General features: G+C 42.6%; 1 protein-coding gene across 1 annotated transcript in view; it reads left to right on the top strand.

The window, feature by feature from the left end:
* The window catches only part of THSD4 (thrombospondin type 1 domain containing 4), a 685,670-nt gene that overhangs the window by 143,405 nt on the left and 517,877 nt on the right, over window positions 1–24,388 (top strand). The window contains exons 5-6 of the mRNA XM_037833526.1: window positions 998–1,442; window positions 13,118–13,220. Coding sequence (XP_037689454.1) covers window positions 998–1,442; window positions 13,118–13,220 — 548 coding nt within the window. The remainder of the gene's footprint in view (window positions 1–997; window positions 1,443–13,117; window positions 13,221–24,388) is intronic.

The following is a 24,388-nucleotide window of genomic DNA, read 5'->3' as shown; positions in this document are numbered from 1 at the left end:
CTTTCAGTTGTAAGGTTAGGTCTTGGGAGCTATGGATGATTCACTTTTTAATGTTTTCACCATTCCTAGCTCTGTATTTTGCAAACAGTAATTGCACAATAAATGTACATGCAGTGTCATGCTGGAGCCAAGTGGTATCGGTTGGCTAGAGTTGATTATACCTTCACATTGGTAGATTGAAAATCAGCCATGGTAAGGGTGTTTACACAATGGAAATGGGCAAATGCTACAAATCAGGGCTTTTTTTTTGACCCTAGGAAGCCAGTAGTTAAACATTTACTAGCAAACCACTGTTTACATTATTTTCATAAAGTCTCAAAACTTGACAAAATATGAAGATTCATACTGATGTGAAGATGACCACTTACCCCTTGCTTAACATGGGCTTCCTCAAGATCAATGGAATGGCCAATTTTTCATCCCCCTCCGATCTTCATAGGTGGTGAGTTTGACCCAAGTGCAAGTCAGACCTCAGCAACACATTAGAATTCGGTTCCTTTGCTAAGTTCCACTTAACCTGGAAAAGATTTTGGGGCATGATTTGGAAACTGGATCTGAAATATCAGGCACAACTGAGTGTGAAAACAAAATTATTACCAGAAAAAAGGTGAACAGGAAAGTTACTGTGGCTAAAATTGCCTTCATACCTTTATACTTCAGTGGCTCCTTATGGCCTGCAAAAATGCCCAGACTCCCTGACGTGAAAGTCACACACTGATTGCAGCTTACCTTTCTAACCTTACTTCCAGTGGCTCACATCATCCACTGTTTATCCACTGCTGTTTGATTCCTACCTTCAGTCTACTTTCTAGCCTCTGTGTCTTTATCCATGATGTTCCCTCCTCCTGGAAGGCCCTGCCTTCACCCCCCTGTTCCACCACAGGCTCTCTCCTAAGCCTCCATTCTGACTCATCCCCCCCACCATGGACCACTGCCTCTGGGTTCCCAGGGAGATGTGTGTGAGTCTGTTCATTCCTTCTCCTGTGTCTCTCTTTAGGAGCAAGAGCCGAAGTCCCATCGGCCCTGGGAAGTATGGTTATGGTAAGGCCCCGTACATCTTACCACTGCAGACAGACACTGGACACCCGCCGCAGAGGCTTCGGAGGCAGAGGCCCTCACCCCGGCATTCTAGGTCCCAGGGGGCTGCCAGTCCTAGGCATGTCTACAGCCCCTCGGCCAACTGGGCCCCACAGCATGGGACTCTGTACCAAAGCGACAACAGCCCTCCTTCTGGACTGCAGCCCTCAGAGGCCTCCATCTACCAGCTGCCTTTGACCCATGACCAGGGCTTCCCTGCAGCCTCAAGTCTCTTCCACAGTCCAGAAATGAGCAGCAGCCATGGCGTGGGGGCCCACAGGACAGCTCAGAGCTTCTCCCAGCCTGCCCGATCAGCAATCTCATGCATCGGGGCCTACAGGCAGTACAAGCTGTGCAACACCAACGTGAGTACACATCCCTTTGTCCTGGGCCTGGAAGCAGCCCTTGTTCTTATCATTCTGTTGGTAGCAGTGAGCACAGGGAGGACAGCAGGGACATGATTTTTTGGGCCATGTTAACAGGTTTTGTTTTTTTTTTTTTTAATCTTCCTCCCTCTCTTTTCTCTCCCTATGTACTTTAAAAAAAAAGAAATAAAGTTATTGCTTTATTAATTTATGCATAGCTTATTGAACTGCTTATTGGCAGTCAATTAACGATGGTATTAGTTAGCTATTGCTGCGAACAAACAACCTCCCAAGCCTTGATGGCTTGTATCAGCAATACTTTTTGCTTATGGGTCAGGTACAGTTTGGCTGATTTAAGGTAACCAGTGGAGGTGCTAAGTTAATGGGATTTTTGGTGGGATTGACTAGTGTAAGTACCATCCAGTCAGGTTCCTAGTGGCTCCCTGTTCCAGGCATAAACCCTTTAGACATTGTATCATGGAGTCTAGATGTCTTAGGGGAGGAGCTGAGACAGCTGGAGAGAGTACTCAGAGGACTCTGGGCAACAGTGATTTACTAACTGGCATTTTAGTAGGTTTAGAACCTGTGTGGCTGTACTGGTGCATATAGGCTGAATTCCCACTTTGAATATTAGTTCAGTATTTATTGATGTCTTCATGCATTTTAATAATACTACCATTATTAAAAACTTATACCAAGCTAGGCACTTTTCTTACTAAGCTTATTTAATCCTCTTCTCAGACCTGTGGGCTTGCCGTTCTCTCCATTTTCCAGTTGCAAAGGAAGGTTAAATAATTTGACGATTCCACATCTAGTGAGTGGCAGAGCGAATTATCGATGTAAGCTACATTGGATGACCAAATGTGTTTTTCTTAGTATCAGTTTAAAAGCTCTGTATAAAAGAAAAAGGAATAAGAGACTGTTTCAAGTTTAAATTTCTGAGTTGCTATATTTTTCATTAATGATTTAATCTGCCTTAACACCCAGTTACTGGGTAACAGGACAGCTGTTATATATTAGCTTCAATTTCCTCATTAAAAATATATTTCCTGCTATAGAGTCCATAGAAATGACTTAATTTGTGATCTTAATAATTCCTTGGAATGCCTAGATTGCTTTTTAGCTTGTTCTTCCACTAATGGACTTCAGGAACTATTAATTTTTATAAAACAGTACTTTTTCTAAACCTGTTGCTAATCACTCAACCAATAAGACTTAATTGATCATGGCTGTTTGTCTTGTAATGGGACTAGGTACCATGAAAATAAAAGAGAAAGTCCTGTTATCTGCTTGGTAGAGTTTTGAAGATCAAATGAGATGATAAGTGCCTTGCAAATGAAAAAGTAAGACATCAATGTAAGGAATTACTTTGTATTCACGATTATACATGGTCCCTGTTCTTGAATACCCATCACTGTTCTTTTAAATGAAATGAATTTATTTCTAATGTACAACAAATTATTTCATTGGCTAGGATGTCTTTTAATTTTGAAGACCGAGTATACTATAAAGAGAAGGGAAAAGAGAAAGAGCATTTGGCAAACACATGGAGCTGGTATTTACTTAGCATTTCTTTCATTCAATCCATTCTTGATAAGAAGCACTTTTTGCCAGGCCTGTGTTACCAACAGCAGGCCTGGCTTTCCCCATATAGAAGCTGTGGCTTCCCCAGGTGCTGGGTAGCAGCTGCACTACTGAGATTGAAACACAGGGAATCTTAGAAAATTCTTACAAATTTGTGATGCTTGCTGGCATTTTGGAGGTAGGCAAAATAAAGTCTCAAACCAAGGGTAAATAAGTAAATGTTTACTAAGTATTATACAAAGGATTATGAAAAAATTTGATTCCCTTCTCTTAGCTGTAATATTTTGTACAACATCTTCCCAGGGCATCCCACCACCCACTTCCACATCTCAGTGACCTCTATTCAGAGATGTCCCTTATTAGAGGTTCCATGACTGAATATCTTATTTTTCTTGGGACTTCAGCCATACCTCATGAACACTTCAAAGCATCCCCAGGTTTGATGATTTACTAGAAGGACTCACAGGGCTTAGCATATAGTCATATACTCCTTTCTATGTCTTATTACAGCAAAAAGATGGAAAGAAAAATTAGTAAAGGGAAAAGGTGCCTGGGATGAAGTCGAGGGGAAACCAGAGGCAAGCTTTCAAGAGTCCTTCCCAGTTGCAACACACAGGAGGCTCTTAATTCCTCCAACGATGAATTGTTACAACATGTGAAATAATCACCTTATCAGGGAAGCTCATTAGAGACTTAGTGCCCAGGGATTTGACTGGGGGGCTGGTCACATGGGTGCCCTGGGCCCAGCTCAGACCAAAATTCCAGACTCCGAAAAGGAAAGCAGATGTTCAGCATAAACCGGGTTGTTTGCACAGACAGGGTTATGGAAGACTCCAATGAGGAGGGAACAGTTGAGCTGGCCTTCCAAGGGTGGCCAGATAAGAGAAAAGAGCATTTGGGGACAAAAGAAACAGCCTAGGCACAGACTAGGCAGGATCGTGTTGGAGTTTCAGTCACTTCTTATGCCTGCCAGATAGTAGGGAGCCCGCTTTCCTTCCCCTCCCTGCCTCTTCCTAGTCAGATTAAATCATGACAGTTGTGTTGAGGAATTTGTTCTTTAGCATCTCAACATGCAGAAATGTCACATGGGCCTTGCTTGACTTTCATATATGAGATAGATAGGCGAGAAATTTTTTTATACACACTGAAAAGTTCTAAAGGAATTCTAATCAGCTGTTTGAATTGGATGTTAGACCTGCAAGGCACTATGGGATAGTGCATAAACAGTTGGGTATGGAGTGAAGCAGAGCTGGATGCAAACACCGGCTATTATACAGGGAATGGCATTTCCTTGGGCAAGTCATTTAACTCTCTGAAGACTGTCTGTAAAGAGGGGATGATAATAATAATAATAATAATAATGATACCTACCCTGTAGGGTTGGTAGGAGGTCTAGATAAGATCATGTATATAAGGAGCATGGCATGGTGCTGACACATTATTAATACGTATGAGCATAATATTGCTTTAAAACATTAGTAAAATATGTTTGGGCCTGGATAAATGAAGGAGACTTACATGTCACTCTGCAGATAGGAATGGATAAGGTCTCTCCATTTCTGAACTTCTTCCAGGTTCTAGGTGGAACTCATGAAACTTGTGGATGAAATGGACAGCATTGCTCAGGGGTTCCTTTTGTCCTCAGGATTAGCTGTGGTCAAAAGTTCTTTCATTTTGCTCAACAATAAAATGCTGAAAGACCCAGTTATGATGTAGTTTCAAGGTAATCACCCATGTGTCATGTTTATAAAGTGATGAAAGTGAAACTAGATAATCAACCTCTTAACATTGAATTCTTCACACCCCTGACTGTGCACATTTAATGTTAAGCCCTACCTTTACCTGTCACCTGGGACTTTTAAGCATTCTAGCATGTCTTTAGGATCATTAAATTTATTTATGACATCCCTTTGAAATACTACAAAATCAATAATAATGCAACACTAACAATCTCTGAACCTAGACTCTAGAGATAAGGAAGTTTTTCTTTTTCCTTGTTTATAAAGTATTTGAGGACGCGAAGGTGACACACCCAGTATGGCTAGAAACCCTGTGGTCTCTTAGAGCTGGCACCTGTCTTAGATCTCTTACTAGCACAATGCCCTCCTTTCTGTGTGAGGAAACAGAGGCCCAGAGCGGGGTGACTTGGACGAGATCAGCCGTGTGAGTATGAGCAGCAAGACTCAACCTAAGCCTTGGGCCCCGAGTCTATTCTACATTCCGCTGTTGTCGGTTGTTGCTTGGCGTCTATTAGCACAGCATCGACACTGACTAAGTGGGGTCATGCATTAGGCTGTAGGTTGAGGACAATGAGATTATGCAAGCCATTGCCTCAGGCAGCTCAGAGTCCAGTGGGAGAGACAGACTCATAAATAAGTAATAACAGATCACGGGTGCCACCACAGATGCCACGTAGGCACTTTGAAATCTCTGGACACTGGAAATTACCTTAGCTTGGGTAGAGTTGGTGAAGGCCTCCTGGACGAGGGCAGGTTATCCAGGTGAGGGAAGGAACTTCCAGGAAGAGGGAATGACAGGGACTCAAGAGGCCCTTTGTGCTCCTGTAAGGGCCCAGGACCAAGAAGTGAGAAGCACAGGGAGCCAGTGTTCTCCTAAGGAGCAATGGCTTCACCTGCAAGTATGTCTCCAGCAGCCAGGGACCAACCCTGGGATTATCCACACTCTCTTCAGGCTACAGAAAATAATCCCCCTCCCCACTTCTTTTTATCTATACTTTCTCAGCTATGGCTAAAAGTAATAAGTACTCAAGGAATCCAGTAAATAGTTAAGTTTCTCTGTGGAAACTCATTGAAGCCCAGAAGTAGATTCTCTGCTGTCAAAACTTGGGAGCAAAAGGTTTGGAGTTTTTATAGGGGTGAAACAGGGGAAGGGGAAACCAGACCTCAATCCCTCTGGCGCCTGGGGGATCCAGTTAAAACAAATATCCTTTTCTGCTAGCAGTTTCTGGGATTTGTATATAATACAAAATATATTTGCTAAATGTATTAACCAACCAAGACACCTTTTCCTTTTGTCCTGGAAGTCTAAGTGTGTCTCTGCCCACATTCTTCTTCTAAGCACTCCATGAATTCGCCTGTTCTCCCTGGAGAGGAGACTGACCCTCTGGCCCCTTCTGGAGAGTAGAGGCTGCAGTGAGTCACCTGGTGCAAGGCGGGGACAAGGTTATGAGTTTTTAAGGGTCCCTCCTGCCAAAGGAGGTGCGATTATGAGCTTAGGCTGAGGGCACTTAACATTACGAGGGAAAAACTCCTGGGGCTAAAAGCAGCTTTTAGCAAACACCCATGTGTTGAGTTCTGGTATCTGTGACTCCCCAGTACATCTCCCTGCGGTGGGACTGGCTTCTGACAACAGGTTTATCCCTGTGGAGTTTTCTGCCTCAAAGTAAGTGTAAGTGAAACGAAGATGTTGGACACGTCTCACATGTAGCTAAGCATGCTCTGTGTTGTCAGGTTCTAATTCTGTCCCATTTTCTAATCTGATATTGAGTAAGAAGAGTTGACAGATAACTTCTGACTGCAGTTTTAAGGCAAAACTTAGAACATGGGCCAGTAAAAATTCAGTGCAATTCTATAAAGCTTGTCCAGATAATAGGTCCAGCCACTGGGTGGGCGGCCGTCTAACTGAGGGCTCAGTGGAGTATATCTTATCATGAGCTAGCACCAACCTCCTCATCTGGAAAATATGTGCTAGTGTCAGTGCTTTTTTGTTGCATTTTGCTTTCTATCTTCTCAACTCAAATTTGAATTTCATAGAAAGGTCTCTTATTGACTTTTTCTATCAGTTGCCTTTAAGTTATATATATATAATTATAAATAAAATATAAATATATAAATTATATATATATGTGTTTGTTTTAGCTTTAATTTGTAGCCTTCTTCAAGCTACCAAAAATAATCCCCTTCTTTTTTTTTTAAACTTCTTCCAAATTTCTTGTAATCAGTAGACCAATACTCCTCATCTATCAGAGAGATATTGGTCCCAGTGGGGAACTGAGGTTCAGAGCAGTTGGAAATAACAATTAATATCGAGTTAATTAGTGCTAGAGGTAAGCATTGATGTCTGCTGTCCTGACCTCCTAGTCCAGTGTAATTTTTTTATTCCCCATACATATTTCATTGCATTTCTCTAAACGAACTATAGTCGTAATAATGGGAACTGTTCACCATTGTCACTTTTCATGATTATAAAAAATAATTAAGCAAACAGTAAGAAATACGCCAATGGAAGGAAGAGGTGTATTCTGGTCCCAGGTGCAGTTGTAGTCAGTAATTTAAAATTTTTATTCTTGTAGTCATTGTCTCCATAACTCTAAATGATATGCTCAAAACTCTGCTTTTTAGAATATTAACTGCTCACTGTGAAAGATGAAGAAACTACCTCCTTTCCTCCCACTCTTCCTATCTCTGCTGGCCACATTTTTATTTTCAGTTATGTTTGGCTTTATGTAGTATACTGACACTTTATTTTTTGATCTATCAACTCTAGAAAGTATCAGTTGGCTCCTTGCTTTGCAAGATAAGAAATTTAAGGCCCAAACAGTTCTGTAAATTACTCACATTGTGTTACGTGTTTTTGCATATGAGTTTTTCTTACCTGGGCCTGTGAGATCCCTGCAAGCAGCTGTTATGACTGAGTCTCCCCTTTGCTGTTAGCACAGTCACAACACCTGACACACAGTAGGGCACAAGAACTGATTGCCTTTGAATAGAATGTCACTCCCTGCCCTAGTGGAGAGCAGAGGCGAAGGAAGACAGCCTTATTGATGTGTGATACATAAAGTAGCTGCTAGGAAATTTGTATTCCTTTGGAGAGTAGGAGTTTTGAATGTTTTAATAAGCTTATATTTTGTCATAAATTTCCTGACTTGTTTAAAAAAAAGTGGGTGGTGGTGGTGGTGGCGGTGTCCTTTTTTAGACCTTATTCCAGACATGGAGATGTGTAAATAATCTAAAGAAGGAGAAATAAATGGTCGTTCTTGGGATAGGCCTAGATTTGTATGGACATGTGTCCAGAATACTTAAAAATACAGGATTCTCCTAGGTGAAAGGATGGGCTTAGTCTTTTAATATCTTTTGGGACTTTGATGTTTGTATTGAATGAGAGGGAAACATCTTTCTCTAGGATAACATTGTGAGCTTCTCTTTGACTTGGGGGAAGGAAAGTGCTTGAGAACTAAGAAAACACACTTGTTCCTATTTTTTAAAAAGCCTTGAGCCAACTCTCTTGGACCAACCAATTTAGTGACCCTAGAGAAGAAGCACTGGAAGTAGTGGGAGGAGGGATAGAGTTTTTGCATGATAGAATTTGTTCCAAATGACTTGAGAAAGGAGATATTAAACCAATTTGGAAAACATTTTGCATAACTCTTAAGAAACTTTGGCCCATGGTTACATTACTCTAGAGCTGCAAAACCAAACCAGGGACCTTGTGGTAAGAGAAGGGGTAGGGGGTTCCTTGCTTGGAACACCCACCTTCAGCTTCTGGAATACTGGATTCATCTTTGGTGTATAGCTGAATTCCAATTCAACTGACGCTTACTGATAATTTACTATGAGGTAGAAACTTCAATGTTTTACTAATTTAATCCTCACAAAAATCCTGGGTAGGGGTGCGAGGCAGGAATCCTTATACAAATGTGGTAACCAAGACTTAAGGAAGTTAAGTGCTTCCTTGCTCAAGACTACACAGCTGCTTTTTCATGGCCTGTAGGGGTATTCCCTAGGATTTCTATTTTTTAGATTTCTTCACTGCTTTGCTGTGATGATGTTAAATACATTGTAGGTTGTTATGGTAGCTAGCCTTTTGATTGAATCCAGAACAATGAAAAGGATAAAAAAAATATGCATGTCTAACCCAGGGAGCCTCCGAGGTCATATTCCTTGGAACCTCTTCATTGGGAATGACTCTCTTCATTTCCTGGGGAACTGAAAGTCATTAATTAGCAAAAGGTAAGCGTGTGATCACTGACTGTGTCCTCTTGAGCAATGAAGTTAGGTTAAAGGCACTTGTCATCTCAGATTAACCAGGGTCACTAAAAACTTAGCCCGTTTCCAAGGTATTCTTTGTGACTCATAGCAACCTCAGGCAATTTTCTAGATGGAACTTTGGATAGGGCCTGTATTGCTTTATAAGGATTTAGCTCATCATTTTAAAGTACATCTTTATTCCTCTTCCCAGAAGAGTCCAGTGGAAACATCCCTCCCTCTGTTGGGTGGAAGGAAGTCACTTGGAGGGTACTTATCTCCCAGAGGCATTACTTGGCCATAAAGTTTTGGTCTGTGCAGATCCTATCCTGAATGAGCCTGATCTCTATCTTCATGGCTTTTTTCCCTGTCTCCGTTTCCTGGCCTGAAGATGACAAGACTCTGTGCCTATGGAAAGAATCAGCCGTCTGCAGGAAACCTGCCCAACGCCAACTCACAGTGTAATAATATAGAGGCAATTACTGATTAGGTGAAGGTGACTCAGTCTATGGCATCAGGAAACAGCCCATCTAAAATATTACAAATGTAAAAGAATCTGTAACCTGGGAAGTTTTAACTTGAGAGGATCTATTAAAATGAGAGGAGATCATATACAGATAATAGTACGGCAAGTACAAGCAGATGTAATCTACAAGGGAGACATGAAACAGAATTTCCCTGGCCCTGTTTGGTTTTCCTCTTCACTCTGCAGCTCCCTGATCCTTACAGCTGGGGTCACTTACCCAAGCCCCAGAGGCTGAATCAGGCATTGGCCTCTAGGATGTCTCCTGACATCCTAGGCCCTCTGTCTAAGCACCATGCAATCGGGAGCAACACCATAGTATAGTGGCTACTAGCGTGGGTTCTAGACCCAGTGTCTGGGTTCAAATCCTGACTTACCACTTACTAGCCCTTTGCCCTTGGGTAGGTCATTTAACTTTTCTGTGCCTTGGTTTCCTCATCTCTAAAATGGATATAATAATACTACCTACCTTTTGGGTTGTTGTGAGGATTAGATGAGCTAATATATGTAAATCAAACAGTGGAGTTTCTGCCATTTAGAAAGTGCTCAATAAAAGTTAGCTTTTCTTAGCACCACTGCCACCACCATCACCATCACCATCATCACCCCAGGGTTCTGTCTTTCCTGCCTGTACCATAATTCTCTCAATAACCAACTTCCACATCTGGGCCCAATGAGCCTTGCATTTCTCTGGTGAGGCCCCCCTCCTCCCCAGAAGTAGAGTCCTGCCTCTGAATGGCATTTCATGAGTCCCTGCTCTGGATCACACACAGGGCCATGCCCATCTGCCAGGGCACCTTGTTACCTCTGCTGCACCTTCCCATGCCAGCTCCTTGCTGGACACCATAGCCAACCTGCTGGGCTCAACTTCCTCCTGCCAAATGTAGGTGGATTTGGTTCCTCAGCACCTGGCTCCCCATTGTGGATCTGATGCCATGTTAAGCCCTCTTGTCACAGGAGGTTACTGGGCCATGCTCAGATATAAAGATTTGTTGGTGAACAGGGACAGGGTAGCCTGAATAACCCACCACAGGTGACTGGTTGACTTGGGGAGGTGCATATCTGAGCAAGTAAGAGCACGAGGTATTCCTGAAGTATTTAAACACAGCATAAAATCCTAAACTATGAGCAGATACAAAGCTGGCCAAGGGCCAAATGTGTTTGAGTGATCTCAAAACTGATAACTCATTTTTATTACATAAATATTATGTGTTTATTGCATAAAAATTAGTGCAAATTAACCAAAAATTAGGAAGAAAAACCATGCATAATCCCACCTTCCAGAGATAACATTTTAAATCTGTTTCCACATACACATATGCACACATGTACAAAATCATTTTAACACTGTGTTCACTTAATGGATTGTGGATTGCTTTCCATGTCATGAAATATACATCATCAAATACTGAGCAATTCTAAATGATTCTGAAGCACCTCAGTTAGTGGTCCAGCCTGTTGTCATTATTTTGCTGATGGAATGAAAGGGGTTAAGCAGACTGGCTAAGTCTTCCTGGTCCACTGCTTCCAATTCTGGTAATTGCTGCCAGGTTAATGAAGGATGGCTTCCGGCTCTAGCCTTGTTGCTGGAGCAGCTTGACTTTACACAGGCATGGCTGTTTGAGGAACAGATCATCTAGCCCACCTGTTCTGGTCTGTTTGAAGCCCAGCAGCTGATACCTAGTTTCTAGTTTCTAATGGGCAGGGCAGTATGCTGGGCAGGCAGGGCTCGGGACTTTGCCAAACTTCTCTGGGCCTCAGTTTCCTCATCTGCGCATTAAAGATCTGGGATTTGATTCTCTCTTGCTCTAATATTCTGTGATTCTGTGCTAAGTAATTTGGAGTGTGATTGGCGCTTGGGTGTGGCTTCTAATTGCTGCTGTACTTACTGGTGCCAGGCTGGCTGCTGCACAGTCTCCCGAGGGAGTGCCCTAAGCATATACTCCGATTCCCTCTTGCCACACTCCCACGAATGAGGCCCAAGAATCTGTATTTTCAGCAAACCTGGGACAATTCTTTCACTAAACCAGATTTGGGAACTACTGTAGGGATGGTACTTTTTTCCTAAGTTGCCCAGCCGATCACATACGTCTCAGTCAAACTTTGGTCCTGGCCAAATGGTCATAAAAAGCATTTTATCTGAAGACAGCTGGTGTTGCTGGAAGCCCACACTGTTCCAGCTTTAGGGCCGCCAGCAGCTTTGCTTCCAGAACCCTAGCAGGGGGCCCTTCCTGGCCGGTTAGCCTCTCCCTGATTGTCAGGGCCTGGCTCACCCCACCTACCCTCCCTGCCTTTTATTTCCCACCAGTTCCCATCACCGTCTGCTTCGCGGGGCTTCTTGCGCCATATGGTTTGACTCGAGCTGCAGTGGCATTGCGACCACCCTGGGAGTTTGTACCCGTAGCCTCCTCCGCCTCCTTTATCCAGCAGGAGATGTTTTTCCTTCCACCTCATTTCATTCCTCCTTGTTTCCTCATCTTCCAGGAGACCTGCTGTTTCTGATACATACAGTAGATTTCTTTATAAATCCTTGAGGACTTTGAGCTGTCTTATCTAACAGTTTATTCCAGAGCTGTCTTCTACACAGTGCTTTTAATATTTAAAGGGCCAGGTTCCTTTTCCTTCTGAATGTTAACACGCAAGACACACACGTGCGCACACACACCCACATACTCACCTAAACAGATTGCTTTACCCACAATTCAAACTTGTAATTCTGATCTTATTTTATTCCAAACTTTGCTCATATTACCATTTATAAAAAAGAGAGAAGTCAGGAGGAACTGGATATTTTCTTTGAGTAATCTAGTATATGAGAATCACCTGGATAATTTGCTCAACCACAGATTCCTGGACTTCATTTCAGACCTACGGGATAATCATTCTTGGAGGTGGGATCCCAGAGTTTTCATTTCCAACAAGAACTCTGGGTGATTCTTTTCCACACTAAAGATTGGGAACTCATGCTTTAGATGGTGGAGAAATGTAGGCAAGAAGTTAGAAAGACGGGGAGGGTGCTGAGAGACAGCCTGTGGGCACCGGTTGCCTGGGTTTAGATCTGGGCTCTGCCACTCCCCGGCTGGGAGGCTCATTCCTCAGTTTGCTCCTTTTAAAAAAATCAGTAAAATGACAATATCCACCCCATAAATTGTTGTAAGAATTAGTTCAGTTAATGTATGTGAAATGTTTTAAATAGTGCCTGGCACATGTTAAGGGCTCTATATGTGCTTGCTTGAATTTTATTCCACGCAATGTCAAACAGATGGGAATTGATGGCTTCTTTGAGGGAGAGGAAATAGAGCGGTTTGTCGGGAACAGAAGGTTTAGGTCAATGGTTTTCAAATTATGATAAACAAAGAATAATCTCGGGGAACTTGTTAAAAATTTAGTTTCTCTACAAAGATTCTGATTTAGTAAACTTAGGACAAAGCCTGGGAATCTGATTTTTAAATTTTTGGTGCAGGCGATCACCTGGTTCAGTTAGAGGAGGACTGGTACTTAAAATTGGAGAGGTATTCTGGGATTTGACTGGGGCTGCAAAAAGATGTGGGCACTAATTGTGTATTTACTATCTGTTGTATTAGGTTTGTCCGGAAAGCAGTCGCAGTATCCGGGAGGTTCAGTGTGCATCGTACAACAACAAGCCGTTCATGGGCCGGTTTTATGAATGGGAACCATTTGCAGAAGGTAAGACTTGATCTAGTCCTGTCCATAGCAGTTATTTGTTTGTTGTTGTTGATTCCCCAGGCTTGTTGCCTTTTGGTTGATTCTGGAGGAATTGGTGTTATCCTGGCTAAAGTGTCAGCAGGGCAGAGTGTGATCCCCGGGCAGAGGGGAGGCTGTGGGATCTTTAGCAAAGATGGCAGAGCTCAGGTGACACCTCGGCCATCCTCAGCACACAGTCAGATGCACGATGCACTGATAGAAATGAGCAACGTCCAAATAATAGGGATGAGTGGGACAGAGCAGGGGTCAAGACATCAGTTGGAGCGAGAGGTTCCAAACTAAGTTCGTAAACAGTGAGTGGGGATGGAGTGTCCCTTTTCCTCGGTTCCTGGTACAGGGGCTGGTGTGGTGGCTTAAGAGAACATGTGGGGTTGACAACTGTATGGCTTTCAAGTGTGGGGGGCCTTGCAGGCTGTTTTCAGAGATGGAGAGTAGAAGTCAAGCATTGCCCTTGGGACAGAGGTTCCTGCCATTTCCAAACAACAGAAGACCTGATATTGGTAGAGCTTATTGATGTTGTTCTGGATGCTGGAGTCACTTTTCTTTGTTGAAATTCAGTTGATTACATGGCCTATGGACTAAAAAGTGTTAAATTCTAAGATGTTCCCATCACAGAGAAAGCAGGCTTGATGGGTCTGCAAAACATTGTGGGAGTTCTCTGCTGGCAGCCAAGTTGGCAGGAAGGGAAGAGTCCAGCTGCCTGCTGTGCTTGACCGATTTGCTCTGCCCGGCCAGCTGGAGGGGTCTTCCTCCACCCAGGGCTGCAGTTGAGGCAGCTGGTGTTGGCCAAAACCCAGAGTGGGGAGCACTGCCGCTATGATCAGAATCTAGAGTTATTGTCGTGGGAGGGGGCTGGAAAGTGAGTTGTGTCGATTTCACCCCAAAATTAATGTCAGGGGCAGGTAGTACCTGGGTAGAAGCTCTAGGGGGACGAGGAATGGGGAAAAGTGCTTTCTGGCTGCTCTGAAATTGGAAATTGTTTTTGTTTGTGCATTTTTCTCAGGGGACAGTATTTAAGTAAATTCTCAAAGGGGTCTCAGGACCCCCAAATTGTTAAGAACTGAGTTGGCTTAACAATTGGGGCTATCAGATCAAACCGGAAAAAAGAAGCAATGAGGTATGGAGCCAGCTGAACACAAATGTGAGGTTAGGTAGAGGCTGGAAGGTGAGCAAGGAAATGAAGCCCAAAATGATGTTTTGATTCTGTGGTTTAGAGCTTGGTTCAGACCTTTTTCATTCTTCAAAACATTATGCTAAATGCTAGGTGGTATCCTGATTTGGATCCTGGAACAGAAGAAGGACACTAGTGGGAAACCTCATGAAACCCACATTAAGTGTGTAGTTTAGTTAATGGTATTGTACCAATGTTAGTTTCTTAGTCTTTATACAAATACCATGGTTATATGAGATGCTAACATTAGGGGATGCTGGGTGACGGGTATACAGGAACTCTTTTATCTTCTTTGGAATGCTTCTATAAAACTAAAATGATTTCAAAATAAGCTTTAAAAAAAGTGTTATGCTCCCAGTTAGCTGGGTCTTTCATGCATTCTAAAGAAAGCAAAATATTTCTAAGACTTACTTAGTATGGGTGAAGAAGAGGAAAGAAGTAGCTTCTGAATTGATTGAGATCTACTCACTTGGGTAGATCGGGAAGTGGGGTTGGCCTAGCCAATAGCAGGAGATGCCCAGAGAGGTAAGGCATGGGTCCAAAGCTAGCGATCCCCTCACAGATCCAGAAGTCTGTTGGAGTTAGTGGACCTCTGGCTGCTCACTAGAATCACTGGAGAGCTTTCTAGAAATACAGAAAGCCCGAGCCCCACCTCCAAAAATTATGCTTTAATTGGTCTGGGTGCGCCTGGGCATCAGGAGACTTTAAAGATCCCAAGTAGTTTCTAAGGGGTTGAGAATCACTAATCCAGGGGGAAGGCAAGGTCCTAGGATAGATGATATCAGCCTTGAATGAGGAAGAGAATCATGGTTGTCTCTAAACTGATGAGCAGAAATGTGTTCCTGTGTCCGAACAACGATCGTTTTCAGTGAACATTAAGAAGTGATGCCGTCCTTAGCTGGAGCCACACCTTTGCTTTAATGGGCAGCTATGGATAATAGTTGTGTTACAGTGATTCACTGGGAGGAAAAACAGATTCCTCCAGCAGTGCACCCTGTGCTCTGTACTCTGTGCACTCCACTGTTTCCCCTGGAGCTGCAGCCGCATTGCAGACCTTTGCTGCATGGTCAGGGGTAGTGTGTGCTAGCCCTGTGATCTGAGATCCCATCATCCTGTCAGCCCCAGTAGACTCAGGTCTAATGTTGAAAGTCCCTTGCATGCTGTAAAGAATGCTTGTGCTAATATTTCCATGTATTACAAATATTCCCTGCAGATGCCTGCTAGTTTTTGGTTTATGTATGATTTTGTTTTGTTGTTGTTATTGGCTCTGGTTTGTGCTGGACTTGAACTGTGAGGCCTGGGGGGAAATTTTTTTTTTTTTAACATTTGATTTAAATTTATTTTGGAAAATTTCAAACATACATAAAAGTAGAGAGAATAGTATAGTAAGATCCTATATACCCATCATTTAATTTCAACAGTCATCAGCTCATGGCCAGTCTTTTCCATATTTGCCCCACCCTCTCTTCCCAGCCTCAGATTTGGGAAATTATTTAAGTCATATTACATAGCATTATTCATTGGCAGATATGAGAGTTAGGACTATCAGTTGCAGTGGCAGAAACCCAACATTTAAACAGGAGAGGTATTTTGTTGGTCATATTACTGGAAATTCCAGGAGATGGACTGGGCTTCAGGTAGGGTTGCATTCTGGAGGTCCAGTAACACCAGGGACTTGCCTTTCTCCATCCCTCGGTTTGCTCGCATCCTTTGCAGGCAGGCAGGCAGGCTGATGGGGCTGTGAGCCTGCAGTCGTGGTGGGGGAGACTCGGTCTCACCTGGTGACTTGTTTCGATCTCAGACACAGCATACTCAGGTCAGGTTTCTTGTCTGGGTCATATGCCCGTCCCTGCACCTACGTCCTGGGGCTGAGGGGTACTTGAGCTAGGTCAGTCATGTGACCAATCCTATGTGGGGTTCACATATCACGTGAAGTGGGGTTAAGGGGATAGGGATTGGTATCAACAGAAAAACAAATTCCTCTACAAATATCAGTATATACCTCCTGACCATAAGCCACTGAGATTTTTAATGAGCTAATTAGAATCCTGCTGTTTTACAGAGTAAAGGAAAATGCAGAATAGCAGCAGATTAGAGAAATCAGCTGTCTTCTACCATGGATGCCTTTACCTAGAAAATTCATCATTCTTTTAAAATATTCACTGATTTTAATATGTCTCACATGCCTAGAAGGAGAGGGGGAGCCCAGTTCACTGAAGTTGCATTTACTTTGGCTTTGTTTAAATTTTTTTTTCCTGCAGTTTGTTTTCTTGATTTTATCCTTCTTCCTCTTAAATGACTCCCAGACTGACCAGTGGGAAGAAGACACTGTTAATGTTTCCGCAGGGTGTACATACTTTATGGCTGCATTTTGCATTGGGCTCTTGGTTTTGTTTGGATGTCTACTGTTATTCGCATGTGCCTACTTAGGAAAACAGCTGCACTCATTCAGTCCAATGCCACACAGAATCGTAAAAGCAGAGTACACACTCTCTGATAAACACATTAATTGACCAGATGGTTCTTCTTAGGACTTTAATCGCATTTCCTGGATATGGTGACCTATCCTTGGATAATGTCTCTAGGAATTTTTCTCATAGCCCTAGACCTAATATTGTAGAGGTGGTGAACTAGAATTAGGGTGGCCTGTTTACCCAGGACATTGATGATTTATGCCTGTTGTCCCCATCTCATCTCACACTCAAAATTGTCCTGGCTTGGACGATAACTTCTATGGTCAGCCTAGCTTAGAACAGGGCAGTGTAATAGGAAGACTTTTGTTTAGATGTTGATGTTGGGGACAATTGTACCTGATTTCATGTCTAGGATATTGGGGCTGAGCCCCATTGGAGCCCAGAGTTTTGCTAGGTTGCTATGGACTGTACCACAGCAGATATCAGGCTTAATCCATAAACCAGAGGATGGCTTTATGCTTGGGTAACTTGAGTGTATTATGTGGACCTAAGAGCTGAATAAAGGGAGTTGAAATGTAAAAGCCAGAGAAGGAGTCAGAAATTGGAAGGTGCTGACAGGTGACAGGAAGAATACCATTGTATCTGTCAGGAGTGACTAGCTTATGCTGCAGTAATAAATAAGCCCCAAGTCCTAGTGAGTTGTAACACAACAAAAATTCATCTCTTGCTCATGCTTTATGTGTATATGTTCTGCTTATTTGGAGACCCAGGCTTCTAGAAGCTCCATCTCAATTCATTCTTCCGCTGAGGCAGGGAAAGTGAATAAGCAAAGTGTGCGCTGGTTCTTAAACTTTCTGCCAGAAGTGATCATCGTAGTTTATGCTCCCATCTCATTGGCCAAAGTGAGTCACACCTCACACTTAACTTCAGAGGGAAGAAGGAGGCAAATCCTCCATGAGCTCAGAAGACAGAGGGATGGAATCTCTGTGACCAGCCCTAATGACTAGCACAGGCAGAACCTCTGATGAGACTCCTTGTGACTCCTGGTGAGTTTTGTTAGGCTGCTTGCAAGAACAGTTGATTTTGTTCCAGGGAATGTTGAAGGTGCCACACAGTCTCTCATATCCTCAAGGCCCTGAGACGCTCAGGTCAGTGTCTTCTCCTTGACTGACGCTTTGAGGGGGAGGCACGGATGGAGTGGTCGGGCTGCCAGTTCCAGCAAGGACATCACCTGTGGGTGTGGGGCAGGGGCTGTCAGACAAAGACACAAGCAGTACTGTCAAGACTGTGAGATGGTAGGGAGGAAGGCTTGGGACAAAGTGCCAGTGGGCCTAAAATTAGGATTTTCATGTTTTAACAAAGCAACTTCATTCCTGGATGGAACTCGCACTCCCCCAGCCCACGCTCCTGCTCAGACAGTCTGTAGTCATTATAAACCTCTCAGAGTGGACAGTGCAGGTCTCAGGGAAATGAGAGGCAGCTTCCTTTTTCCTTGGTGGTGTAACTGGTGTGATCCCCACAGGTCTGTTCTCGAGCCCTCTTAGGCAGGTCTGGGGATCTCAGTCAGGCCCTTCTTCTAGTTCCAGGTCCAGGGAAGTTGTTTCCTGGCAAGATTAGGCCACGTTTGCTTTGGGGGTGAGTGTATCATGGAAGACAAACAAAGTCCAGAAGGTAACCTGTTTGTGAAAGCAAAACTGTGTATTTGGTTTTATATGCATTGAGTATGCATGAATGGTGGGACCCCCAGAGAGCAAGATGCCGGGCAGGAAGTTGAGGATGTGAGATTCTGGCGTTGCAGAGAGATGCCTTAGGGTGGTAGATGTATATTTATAATCATCAGCCTGGTTGTGATAACTGAAGCCACGATGATGGATAAAACCTTCAAGAGAGGGTAGAACCATGAGGACTGAGGACCAAGGTGTGGGCTTTGACAGGTGTCCTCATTAAAGAAGCAGGAGAGGGGGATGCAAAATGAGACAAAATAGTTTCAGTGGCTGAGAGATTCCAAATGGAGTCGAGAGGTCACTCTGGTGGACATTCTTATGCACTATATAGATAACACCTCTTAGGCTTTAATGTATTGGAATAGCTGGAAGTAAATACCTGAAACTACCAAACTCCAACCCAGCAGTCTGGACTCCTGAAGACAATCATATAATAATGTAGATTACAAGGGGTGACAGGGTGATTGTGAAGTCCTTGTGGATCACACCCCCTTTATCTAGTGTATGGATGAGTGGAGGAATGGGGATAAAAACTAAAGGACAAATGGAGTGGGATGGGGGGATGATTTGGGTGTTTTTTTTCACTTTTACTTTTTATTCTTGTTCTGGTTCTTTCTGATGTAAGGAAAATGTTCAGAGATAGATTGTGGTGATGAACGCATAACTATGTTATCATACTGTGGACAGTGGATTGTATACCATGGATGATTGTATGGTGTGTGAATGTATTTCAATAAAACTGCATTTAATAAAAAAATTAAAAAAAAAAGAAGCAGGAGAAAGAGGCTCAGCCATCGAAGGAAACTGAGAAGGGGTGGCCCGGGAATCGGAGAGTCAGCATTACATTTAACTCCTTATGTCACTTCTTACATGCATACAACTTGTTATGGTTTACAAAGTTCTCCTATTACACACACTACAAAGAAGATCAAATGAGATAATAAAAATTGCTTACATTTATTGAACACTTACTACATACCCAGAACAGTTCTAAGTGCTAATCCTCTTAGCCAATTTATGATGTGAGTACTATTATTATCTTCATTTTAAAAAAGAAAAGAGGCACAGAACAGTTAAAGAAATCGCCCTTCGTCATGCAGCTGGTATGTGATAGAGCCAGGTTCAAACCCAAAGTCTAGCTGCAGAACCTGTGCCCTTAATGTAGTATGGAAGCAAGGAGAAGAATTTCAAGAAAGAGAGGTGGTCATCTCTGCTGAATGCTGTGCAAGGAGGTCAAGGAGAAAGAGAACTGAGAAAAGAAGACTAGAATGGGCTGCTCGAGCACCACCACAAAAAAAAAAAGAAAGAAAGAAAGAAAAGAAAATTAGAGGATCCAGTGGATATAGGGAGCACTTGAAAAAAAATTGCCACGAAGAAGATATATTGAGAATATTTGCTAGTTTCAGAGAAAAGAGAATGGTTTGTTTAAAATGGGCAATGAGTGAGGATGTTTGCAAATTGAGAAAATGAAGCTTGTGGACAGGGAGTAAGGGGTTAACAGCATGTTTATACTATCAACCCTAGAAGAAGAGATGGAAAGTAGGCACTTGTTTTCCTCCTGGAGAAAGTGTGTTATTGCTTCTCTGCAAGTTATTGTAGAAAGCTTCTTCACTATTTAATAAAAATTCATTTATTCAAGAGATATGAAATCAATCATATGTCCATAAACAGACTTGTCTAAGAATGTTCACAGCAGCTTTATTCATAATGGCCCCAAACTCGAAATAACCCAAATGTCCATCAGTAGCAGGAGACTGAATAAACAATTGTGGTGCATTCATACAATGAAGTATTACTCAGCAATAAAAAGGAACACATTACTGGTATGTAAACAATCTAGATGAATCTCAGAACCATTACGTTGAGCAAAAGAAGCCAGATGCAAGCATACGTATTATCTGATTGCATTTATATAAAGTTCTAGAACAGGGAAGATTAGACTATGGGGATAGAGATCAGATGAAGGTTTGCCTACTGGGGTGGGGGGAGGATTGGCCAGAAAGGGAGGTGATGAAACTTTCTGGGGTGATGGTAATGTTCTGTTTTGTGACTGAAATGGTTGTTACCCCATTGGTTTGACAGTTGTCAAAACCCATCAAACTGTACACTTGAGATCTGTACATTTTATTCTATATAAATTGTATCTCAAAAAATCAATTATTCTCTTTCTCCTTTTCTTCTCTCTGTCACCCCAGTTCCTGAAGGTAACATTTAGAGCTGGTATTAATTTCACCATTATGGAATTATTCGAGGCATGTTTCTCTCCCTCCCTCCCTCCCTCTCTCTCTCTCTTTCTCTCTCCCCCCTCCCCTTTCTCTCTCTCTTTCTCTCCCTTTCTCTCTTTTCTTTCTTCTTTCAGAATAGAACTCTTTCTTAACTTATTCAGGGAGGAACAAGAGAATCCTAGGAGGAATGAACTCATATGTATATTATCAATTTTAGAATCATGAGCTTTTGTTGGCCCTAGGAGATGCCAAGGAGGTTCAGAATCTGAGGAAGGAAGCTTCTGTCTGTGTCTGAAGTAGAGTTTTTTTTGTTGTTGTTTGTTTTTTGTTTTTTTTTTATAAGCAACAGAAACCAATTTTGGCTAATTTAAAGACAAAAGCATTCAGTTTCTCAGAGAATCAACAGGAAGTGTGGAGAACCAGTCTTGTTGAAGAATGAAAACTGGTGAAGCTCTGGGGTTCCAGGTGGGTAGAACTGACAGTCATGTTGGGTGTTGGTTCTGTGATGGATAAACTCCGACAGATTTCTCCAGCCAACATTCACGGTCCTGGAAACAAGAGACTGATTGACTTGGCATGGGTCACACGCCCAGCCCTTGGACAGGGAGGGTGGGATCCCCTGACTGACAGTCTTACCAGAATTGCTCACAGTGGGGGAGAATTAATCCCAAAAAGGGAATTCAGATGCTTTACCAAAAGAAGGAGAGTGGATGCAGGATGGTCAAAAACAACAAATATCCATGACAGAAACCTGTGATAAGTGAGGGTGCCCACTTGGCTTGTCAGCTGTCATTTCAGCAGTATGTTCGGTAGATTATCAGAATAAAACACACAAATATCATTCTTTCATTCTTCTTGTTGTGCTGCATTTCTGAAGGTTTCCAAGGTGGGCCTCCTTATATAGGTGCACACATGTGACTGTGTGGGTCCCCGTTGCTTCTGGACACTCTGCTGGTGTAATTCAAGTTGACTGGTGTGCATTACCCAGGGGCTTGGGGAGAGCCTGGGTTCCAAGATGCCATTATCACCCCACTGCACCATCTGTGAGGGGGGTGACCTCAGGGAGAGGTAAAGAGTGTCAGTGATGATTCTGTTCCTGCATTCATGACTTTCATAATCTTGGGCACTCTTTAGCTCTCCTTTCCGCTCCTCCCCCCACCCCCAGCACCACCATGGCATTATATACATGAAGTGTGTCTAGGTCATGTCTAGTTATTGCATCTACACTTTATTTCTTAAAAGTAAGGAGAATGCAGGATGGGGCAGATGTATATCTCACACCATTGTAGGTCTTTTCACTGGGAAATTTAGGATTTGGAAAAGGAAAGAAGGTTTAAGGGAGAAAATTGCTCCTGCTCTAGAGTATTGTGGAAGGTGCAAGTGATTCTTGTAAAAGAATTTTCTTTCCTGGCACTTGAACCAGGGTAATTTCTAAGTAATTAGATGAGAAAAGCCTCAGGATACATTTCAACATCTAATAAGCCGATTAACCTAATATGAATAATTTTAAGAGTTTGAAACCAAGCGTAGTTACAAAACATGAAATAACGAGACCCAATCCTGTGGTTTCTTTGCTCCAAGAAGCTCAGCTTCCTACAAAGTCCTTGCCTCTCTCAGTCCCCACGGTATGGCTGGTCGGGATGGGCAGGGTCAGGTGTCAGTACAGTATTCCTGTTCTAGACATGCAGGCCGAGACTCAGAGGGTTGGACGGTCTTCCCTGGGTCCCAGAATGAATGAAATAGAAGGATCAGATTAAAGGAGACGTTACATAAGCACAGCCTGCTGAGCTGAGAGCAGTCATTTGCCTCAGGGGCTGCAAAAGAACTTCTCTCTTCTTGCAACCAAGCCATGACCAATTCATTTCCTTTAAAAACAGACGAAGCCAAGAGGTCACTCTGGTGGGCACTCTTACGCACACTTTAGACAACCCTTTTTAGGTTCTAAAGAATTGGGGTAGCTGGTGGTGGATACCTGAAACTATCAAACTACAACCCAGAACCCATGAATCTCGAAGACAGTTGTATAAAAATGTAGCTTATGAGGAGTGACAGTGGGATTGGGAAAGCCATAAGGACCACACTCCACTTTGTCTAGTTTATGGATGGATGAGTAGAAAAATAGGGGAAGGAAACAAACAGACAAAGGTACCCAGTGTTCTTTTTTACTTCAATTGCTCTTTTTCACTCTAATTATTGTTCTTGTTATTTTTGTGTGTGTGCTAATGAAGGTGTCAGGGATTGATTTAGGTGATGAATGTACAACTATGTAATGGTACTGTAAACAATCGAAAGTATGATTTGTTTTGTATGACTGCGTGGTATGTGAATATATCTCAATAAAATGAAGATTAAAAAAAAAAAAAAAGAGGATACTATGAACAACTGTATGCCGGTAAACTGTATAAAGTAGAGGAGATGGGCAATTTCCTGGAAACATATGAACAACCTGGACTGACCAGAGGGGAGACGGAGGACCTCGGCCAGCCAGTCGCGGGCGGGGGGATCCAATCAGTCATCAAAAAGCTTCCTGCAAATAGATGCCCAGGGCCAGATGGCTTCACAGGGGAATTCTACCAAACTTCCCAAAAAGAACTTAAACTCTTTCAAAACATTGAAGAAAATGGAACACTACCTAACTCATTTTATGAAGCTAACATCAATCTAATACCAAAACCAGGCAAAGATGCTACAAAAAAGGAAAACTACTGGCCAATCTCCCTAATGAATATAGATGCAAAAATTCTCAACAAAATACTTTTTTACTTTAATTGTTCTTTTTCACTTTAATTTTTATTCTTATTATTTTTGTGTGTGTGGTAATGAAAATGTCAAAAGTTAATTTTGGTGATGAATGCACAACTATATAATGGTACTATAAACAATTGAATGTATGCTTTGTTTTGTATGACTGCATGGTATGTGAATATATCTCAATAAAAATGAATTAAAAAAAAAAAAAAAAAACAAACGAATGTGTTTTTACATCAAGATTACCTACGTTTTTCCAAGAAATCCTGGGAGTTGGTCTTAATCTCCTAGAGGGCACTTCTCTTACCCTCTGAAACAGAGGTCACCTGATTGTATATCCATAGGGACATGTCCTGAAGGAGGTGTGGGGCAGGTGGGGGGCACATTTTCTTGCATCTTGTATGGATGTAGAGAAATTAGTAGTGAGCCAACATCAAGAGTTTTTTAGAATTAGGAGGGTTTCGAGTTAGGAAACAATCAGTGAATGTGCAACCTACATTTAATTATAAATTCAGCCCATCCTTTACATATTTATCGAATAAATTCTCCCCCACCTTATTAGCTCCTCCCCCTGCCCAGGCTGTCAAACTGCAACCATACCTGTCCATCTCCATTGCTTGGAAATTTCAGTGAGAACAATCAGTGGAAACGATTGAAGAAAAGCCTGGTTGTTTATCTGTGGTCTGAAGAGGGGAGAGGGGAGGTTGTATAGACGTGCCGTCTTCTGTGCATGTGATCTACCTCACCTCCTTCCTCAGATTCACCTGAATTCTGTCTCAGCACATGCTTATCCAAGCCACTGTATTTATCCTGGAATGGTCATTCATTTAGTAACTGCCTTGTGGAG

This window comes from Choloepus didactylus, chromosome 4, assembly GCF_015220235.1.
Source record: "Choloepus didactylus isolate mChoDid1 chromosome 4, mChoDid1.pri, whole genome shotgun sequence".
Lineage (NCBI taxonomy): Eukaryota > Metazoa > Chordata > Mammalia > Pilosa > Megalonychidae > Choloepus > Choloepus didactylus.
This window is presented reverse-complemented; position numbering and strand designations above follow the sequence as displayed.